This window comes from Myxocyprinus asiaticus, chromosome 10, assembly GCF_019703515.2.
Source record: "Myxocyprinus asiaticus isolate MX2 ecotype Aquarium Trade chromosome 10, UBuf_Myxa_2, whole genome shotgun sequence".
NCBI lineage: Eukaryota > Metazoa > Chordata > Actinopteri > Cypriniformes > Catostomidae > Myxocyprinus > Myxocyprinus asiaticus.
Window position 1 is genome coordinate 50,826,697 of NC_059353.1, and position 8,304 is coordinate 50,835,000.

Sequence of the window (8,304 nt, forward strand, 5' to 3'; positions counted from 1 at the left end):
ATGTACAATTCTTATGTTTTATTTGTTGCAGAGGCTTCTGTAGAGGATTTGAAATCGCGACTCCAGGGGTGGAAGTCAACGTCAATACTCACTGAGCTACCCAGGCCCCCGGTTTATTTATTTTTTTAAAAATTTTTTTAGCAGTTTCTTACGCTGAGAGTCTCAGAATGCATCAATCTATATCATTCAAAAGTTTTCTTTACAATGATACCAAACACTTGACCCTCCTTGTTTATTTTATTTTGTGTTATAAGTCTTTAATTTGCAGTATGCCACTGAAACAAGAAATCTCTAAAAACACCTTCAGTGCTTAAAGGGTTAATTAAGTTTTTGCCAAAAACAGTTTTACATTTTTGTCTTTTAATACATTATTTGTGTTGCATATATTAATTACTTATTTCTTTATTTATTTTAAGGCACAATTTGCAATCATGTTTTTTATTAAACCACTATTACTATTATGACTAAGACATTACTATATTACAGCTTATTTTTCTGTTTTGAAATTGTGTGTTGTGAAAAGCACCATAAAAAATAAAAATGACTTATTTGACTTATTTTATAAATATAGATTTGAAGTCAAAGAATAATCTCTAATATTCTGGGTGGTCCTAGGTCCTAATTTGAATGGGCCCAGGCCCGCCAGGCCCACCCTTAGCTATGCCGTTGGTGACAACCCCGATCTCCCCTATATGCTTTCCTATAGGAATTGTGTACATTTGGAACACAATCATTCCAGATGGGTTGCATGTCATATTTGGGAACGTGTGCATGATACACTGGATGAACAAGGACATAAAATCATATCTGCTGGCAATGACAAAAACACAAAGAATGCGTTCATACTGTATCTCTCTCAGACTTGTACACGGTTTACTATATGTTTTGCATCTTTCTGAGACACGTGCATTTTCTTCCTTGTCAAAGCGCGCGCACATTCTATATTTTCCGGGTACTTTATTTTTTAAAGAAACAGTTCAATCATTGTTTCGCAAATAAGTGATGTCGTCAGCAGCTTTTACTGCGTTCAAATTCCGTTCATGATACCGTTATTTGCTTTTATTTTACTAGAGTGCATCACAGGAACTTTATCTCCCCGCAAGAGTCCGCTCAAAGGTTTATTTGACATATCAGAGCCAGCATGGCGTCGTCATGTGTTCAGTTTCACACAGTCTGCGGTGGATTCCACTGAAGCTGCGGCCACTGCCGACACACAGCGTGAACCACCATGGCGGAGGCAGGGCTGCCTGAATCAGAGCAGGTAAAAACAAGGCTCAACAAAACAGTTATATTCACATCTGAAATGGATTTGAAATAATTATTGTCCTCTCTTCAAAAGCACATCGAGAGCAAGATTGAAGAAACGCGACAGAGGTTTAAAAGAGAGTATGTTGAAGGTGAGTTAGCTGTACGCTAAGTTTACATGAAGTGTAACACGGTCACTAGAAACGTGTTGATCTTACAAGCGCTGAATGATTTTTAAATTAAATATTTCAAGTTTAAAGTATTCAATGCGGGTTATTTATTTTAATGTTTTGTGAAACTTTTTAATATTTGATATCACAGATATTTGATTTGATTTACAGTAAAGTCAATAAAATCAATCTTTTTAACCCTTGTGTGTCAGTTTAAAAAAAGTTACTCAGAGGTCCTTCGAGGACAAAAATGTCTGTCAAAGAAACTGCCACAATAATATTATATATTAATATAATTTTCCACTTTCAATGAGTAATTTTTTTTTTTTTTATCCAAGATCATAACTACCAAATATTCATTGTCAGGATTTTAACCCTTAAAATGCCAGTTTTGTTTACATAATGCCACTGTTGTTTATGAAAATATATATATGAGAGATTATCACAGTCTGGGATATGTCATCGATTAGCAACAACATTGATTTTGATGCATTATTATTTTTTTTGTGCTGTGTCAGATTAAATAAATAAATAAAACACACACACTCAGGACCTTAGAGGACAAAAATGTCAGTGTCCAAAAACAGCCATAAAAATATTATATATTAATATTATTTTCCACTTTCAATGAGTTAATTTTTTTAACCAACATCAGTCCTGATCATAACTACCAAATATTAATTTGTTTTCATGATTTTAACCCTTAAAATGCCAGTTTGTTTACATAATGCCACTGTTGTTTTTTTACACACACACACACACACACACTTCTCAAAACACACATACAAAACACACCCTGACATCCATACCAACACACCCACACGATTTTAGCTGCATCATTTATTCAATTGGCCTGCAGTGCTCTATAATACAGCAAACAGAGAATAGGAAAAAAGCATGTATTTGCTCCATAGGCTAAACACGACAAAAATGGTGCTAAAATGTTTTTATTTATTTCTTTTTATAATTTTTTACATTTGATCCCTTTTCTCCCAATTTGAAATGCCCAATTCCCATTACTTCGTAGATCCTCGTGGTGGCGCGGTTACTCGCCTCAATCCGTGTGGCGGAGGACAAGTCTCAGTTGCCTCCGCTTCTGAGACCGTCAATCCGCGCATCTTATCACGTGACTCGTTGTGCATGACACCGCGGAGACTCACAGCATGTGGAGGCTCATGCTACTCTCCGCGATCCACGCACAACTTACCACACACCCATTGAGAGCGAGAACCACTAATCACGACCACGAGGAGGTTACCCCATGTGACTCTACCCTCCCTAGCAATTTTTGTCCTGAAGGTCCTGAGTGTAACTATTTTGTGTACACAGTGTATTATAGATGTATTATAGGAACTGAGGTTGAAATATCAAAACTGCCCCAAAAATACACACCTTTGGCTAAATTGATGGCATTGGCATTAACATCCAAAATGATCCAAAGGTCACACAAGGGTTAATTACATTGTTGTATTATAATGTTGATCATATTTATGATAAACTGTGAACAGAGTAGGAATTAGTTTCAAATGTCTTGCAGGACCCTGGAAATAATGTGTTATGACTTTTCTGTGGCTAGTTTAATGTGTTCCTGATATTTGTACTTTTAGAAGTCAAAATTGCAATTTCATTAAATAAAAATTCTAGTATACTGACTTGAATTTATTCCTACTATGTGCAGAGGTAAAAAAAAATATGTGGGTCAAAATTATGTTTTTAATTTTACATCACTATATCTAATTATTACATTTAGACAATGTTGAACATGTTCAGATGTATAAAGAATAGATTTTATATAGAATATGTATTTTTGACTCGCATATAGGGTTAAAACCTTTACGCTTGACAAGGTTCCTTTGGTTAACAGAAATGTGTGTGCTGTGCCCATCTGTGTTGATTCAGACACTGTCATTCACACTAACACAATGTCACAGAGTCCACAGATAAATATGACCCAAGAGATGTGGAGAAACTCTTCCGAGATGATGCCCTGGCTGAAGCTTACCTCACATGGAGGCAGTTTGTTGTGGAGGACACCTTAAAAATGATTGATGAGAGCTTACAGTGGAGGAAAGAGTTTAACGTGAATGGTATGAACGAATGTGTGGTGGGTTTTCACTTAACAGACCAAAATGAGGAAGTCACTCACATGCATGTTAGATTATTGTTGGTCGAATCTCACGAAAACATCAGGTCACATTTGTAAAGCAAAAGATAAAAGAAAAGATTTGTTTTTTTTTTTGCATTGTGACATTTTCATGACAGATAAGCAAATTTTCCCCCAAATTCTCACTGCTGTAATGCATCTGGAAGCTTTGAGTTTATTTGTAATTATCATTATACTTAAGTTATATTCCGGGTTCTATACAAGTTAAGCTCAATCGACAGCATTTATGACAATGTTGATTACCACAAATTTATTTCGTTGTACTCTTCTTTAAAAAGCACAAATGTGTGTTCCAGTGAGACACTTACAATGGAAGTCAATGAGGTCAATCTGTAAACATTAAAATACTCACTGTTTCAGAAGTATAGACACAAGACATAAACAATATGCATGTTAACTTGATTTTAGTGTGATAAAATCACTTACTAACCACACAGATGTGACATTATAGAAAAACTACAATTTTAAAACTTTACAGCTCAAATAATACACGAGTTTTAACGTGATTAAATTTAAGCTTTGAAGGTGTTTTTGAAGATTTCCTGTTTCAGTGTATACCCAAAATTAAAGGTTTATAACTCGGGAGAAAAAAAAAATGAGGGTCAAATATTTGGTATTGTAAAGAAACTTTTCACATTTTGTCATGATATAGATTATGATACAGTCCGAGACTCTCAGCCTAAGAAATTGAAGGAAAAAAAAAATCCCCAAAAATTACTTTCTTATTTGACATTTATCTCGTAAGTGTAAATAATGTGGCTCTGAAAAACTGCTTTTGTTTCGTTCCCAATCATGTCAACTGTATCTGAGAAAAAAATTAGGGTTGATATGACAAAGCAATCAAAAGTTATAACATTACAAAAATAATTTATCATAGTGTCCAAAAACTTCTCCAAACAAATAAAACATAATTGTACATAAGAACTAATTACACATGCAAACACAACAATGACTAAAGGTTTGTATAGCATGCAGACATGATTTTAGTAATGAGATTTCACAGAATGAGTTTCATTCTGTGTCATTTGAGTCATCATTGAGTCTGTGTCATATTTGGCGCCATCTCCTGGTGGACATATGTAACATTGTGCTTCATGTGGATTATCTAATGATCTATACATCTGATTATCTTGTGTGTGGGCTCGTTTGAAAGATAATCACCTCCTCTAAATAACGCTGTGATATTTTATGTTCCGTTTATTGTTTGTGAAGTTATAAGCAAAAATACTTCATATAAGCAACACCATCATAATTATTAAAGACATATACTTAGCTATTATTTGCTATATTTTTGTCTGTGAGTAAAACAAATAGGCTGGTTGTATTGTACTCAGAGCTTTCCAACAAAATATGACACATGACTATTTGATCAGTCTGATGTTTTTACTGATTGTAATAATATGTACAGTGCAATTTATTTGATAAATTATCAAAACGGAACACTTCTGATTTCAGCAAATTTTAAAGCACTTGTTCAGTTTTGGTCATAATGTCTACATGTATTGGAAAGTAGAGCTTCTAAACTTTTAAACGAAACCTATTTAGTGTTGGTCAAGACTGTAGTTATTAATATTTTGATGTTTGTTCGTTTTTAACCGGCTGGCCCATCCGAGCTTTAAGAATTAAACCCTCCAAAAATTGCCCCATTCACTTTCATTGTAAGTGCCTCACTGTAACCTCAATTTTTGCTTTTTTTGTTTTTTTAAAGGAGGGACAAGTCGAAATAAACTTTTGCAGTAATCAATATTATGCCACAAATGCGGTCAATTGAGTTTAACGTGTATTGAACCCGGGATATTCATCATTTCTTTATTTTTAAATCGGTATAAAGACAGTTAAACAAAAACTACCACGATGTATAAGCACTTTACATTACTTTTATGATAATACCTATGTATAATTCTTTTGATTTTGGGTTGAAATTTGAAATAGACGAAATTTACTTTCTTAAAAGCTGTTGTTAAAAGGACTGACAGCTTTAGATATTCTCTATGTCAATCTTGTTATACTGGATGACTTATTTATGGTTACTATTTTTCTATCCCCTTGATCCTAATGAAAACATGATCATGAGTTCTTTGTGAATAATTCATTACTTCTGTATGCTCCGTCTGTGTCTTACAATTATAGAGTTTTGTAGGATGACACGTGTAATTTCATTTATTACTGTACAGCTTTTGTGCTCCAGTCAAGTGACTTCTCAGCTTTTTTTTAGCTAATGAAGACTGTTATTGTTTGTATTCTGTGAGCTCTACTGCAACATAAAATACTCCCCTTGTCTGAACCATATGCTTCAAAGTAGCAGTGTATTAATTTCGTTTGTGCCACAGAATGTAGTAACCTTCGTTATCACAAACAAACAGCATTGATTGTCACTTAAAGTTCTCCAGGAAACCGTGGTGTTTATGGCACTGATCATGTATTGTGAGTTTCCAGTAAACTGAAAGCGTTGATGTATGAATGGTATTTAATTTTTGTTGTGTTCTTCCTGTAGACGTCACAGAGAGCAGTATTCCTCGCTGGATGTTTGAGAGCGGCGCGGTTTATCTGCACGGATATGACAAAGAGGGAAACAAACTCTGTAGGTGGTTACAATTGTTCCCTTGTAGGGTTGGGTAAAAAAATATTGATTTTCCAATGAATCGCAATCTTCATTTGAACGACTCAAATATCAGTATAAAAATCCCAAGATTGATCTTTTACTCTATGTGCAACCCACTACAATGTGAGTAAATCACTTGCATATGAGACCAAATTTTGCTTTATGTGCCTAAAAATGTCTTTGCTTCTCCACTGGCTGGTAATGTTCATATTTCTCTCAGCAGTGATTGAGTAGTACAGTGATGAACTTCAGCAGCAAGATCTTTTCACTGTGTGTTGAGAGTAAAAGTTTCATTTGACTCGTTCTGTGTTATGTGCGTCCAAAGACGAGATCCACGCAGTCCATTTGTCATTGAATAATGTCTTTTTTAATATCCTTTCTGTCCTTTACAGTCAGTTGTTTATCAAAAACATCAAAAATAGAGGCATTTATTTCGACCCCACTCTTGTAAAAATGCGCTCAACTGAGGGGTCTGGGTAGCTCAGCGAGTATTGACGTTGACTATCACCCCTGGAGTCGTGAGTTTGAATCCAGGGTGTGCTGAGTGACTCCAGCCAGGTCTCCTAAGCAACCAAATTGGCCCGGTTGCTAGGGAGGGTAGAGTCACATGGGGTAACCTCCTCGTGGTCACGATTAGTGGTTCTCGCTCTCAATGGAGTGCGTGGATCGCGGAGAGCAGCATGAGCCTTCACATGCTGCGAGTCTCCGCGGTGTGTCATGCACAACGAGTCACGTGATAAGATATTTGATTGATTTATCTGTCTGTCTGTTTTGTGTGCAGTCTGGTTCAAAGTAAAGCTTCACATTAAGGATACAAAGACGGTTTTGGACAAGAAGAGGTATGTGGCGTTCTGGTTGGAGCGCTATGCCAAACGTGAACCCGGAATGCCGTTGACGGTTGTGTTCGACATGTCCGAGTCCGGCCTCGGTAACATCGTAAGTTCATTTACTTTCCTCTCCATTCTGTGGTGCTGTTGTGATTATACAGTTCAGAGTAAACAATTGTTAACAATTCAGAGTGATCCATCTCATGTTTCCTTAAAAGAAGAAAGATTAGCTTTATAATTTGGGTCTAAACATGCTGTTTTGAAGTGCTGCTGTACAACTGCCATTGTAATTTTTGACCCGCTCAAAAGTGAACTCAAGTGTCCAATTGAATAGGCAATATATATAATATGCAACCACATGGTTGGTTAATATATAAACCATTTTCCCTTTGAATTTCCATCAGAAATAACTGTATAGTGATACATACCGTTACTGTGATATAAAATACGATTTTGGTCATAGCACCAATCCATACTTCATCCTTATTCTTCTAAAGAATGGCAAATACAATTTATTCCAATATAATAGTTATCTAGTAGTGTTTTAATTGCATTTTCCAAAGGTCACAGGGGTGCACAGATGTATTTCACATTTAAGTAGCCATTCTGCAGAGCACAAATATGCCTTGTTTTGAATTTATTCAGTTTCATCTAGGCCCATAATTGAACTCTGGCAGGCATCTTGAGGTCATTAGCTGTATGTCCAGCGAGACACATGCCGTTCACTGCTTTAATACAGATTAACATGGCCTTTAAATCCCGAACGGTCAATCCAACTCACTTGCCTAATCCCAGAGAATTCCCCATCAAACGCTTATCTCGCCGTCTCATGTTTCTACAGCAGAAATGTGGTTGTTAAACGCTACTGGAAGGACAGAGCTTCGGCATAATCAAACCTAATGCACATTTTAAATGAAGGGATTAGTGTCTCTTTAATTTGCTCTCTGTAAGGATTATCAAAAATGACTAATTTAGCCTTTGCGTGTATAGAATATGAGGGTGTGTATGTCGAGGTATCTTGGCTACGGAGACATACATTGTTTGTTATAGATCAGATAAATTTTTACTTTAGTGGAACATTTTTATTTTAATTAAAAATTTCATTTGATTTCTCTATATCAGTTGAGGGAGGATTGAAAAGGTCACCTGAAGTGTAAAGATTTTCTTTGATGTGTGATTTCGGTGTAAAGCTTTCTTGTGTGATTAGTGGTTTATGAGGGACCAAGAACCATAGCGAAGTGTTTGAACCATTATAGCACAGAACCGTTTGGTGGAAAGTCTTCAGATTTGGCACAC

At 35.7% G+C, this 8,304-nt stretch overlaps 1 protein-coding gene across 1 annotated transcript in view; it reads left to right on the forward strand.

Annotated features, from left to right (window-relative positions):
* Positions 1-917: 917 nt before the first annotated feature.
* Positions 918-8,304, forward strand: part of LOC127446990 (motile sperm domain-containing protein 2-like) — a 37,395-nt gene continuing 30,008 nt past the window's right edge. The window contains exons 1-5 of the mRNA XM_051708411.1: positions 918-1,261; positions 1,340-1,397; positions 3,347-3,502; positions 6,074-6,160; positions 6,963-7,117. Of these exons, the coding sequence (XP_051564371.1) occupies positions 1,229-1,261; positions 1,340-1,397; positions 3,347-3,502; positions 6,074-6,160; positions 6,963-7,117 (489 nt within the window). The 5' untranslated portion in view covers positions 918-1,228. The remainder of the gene's footprint in view (positions 1,262-1,339; positions 1,398-3,346; positions 3,503-6,073; positions 6,161-6,962; positions 7,118-8,304) is intronic.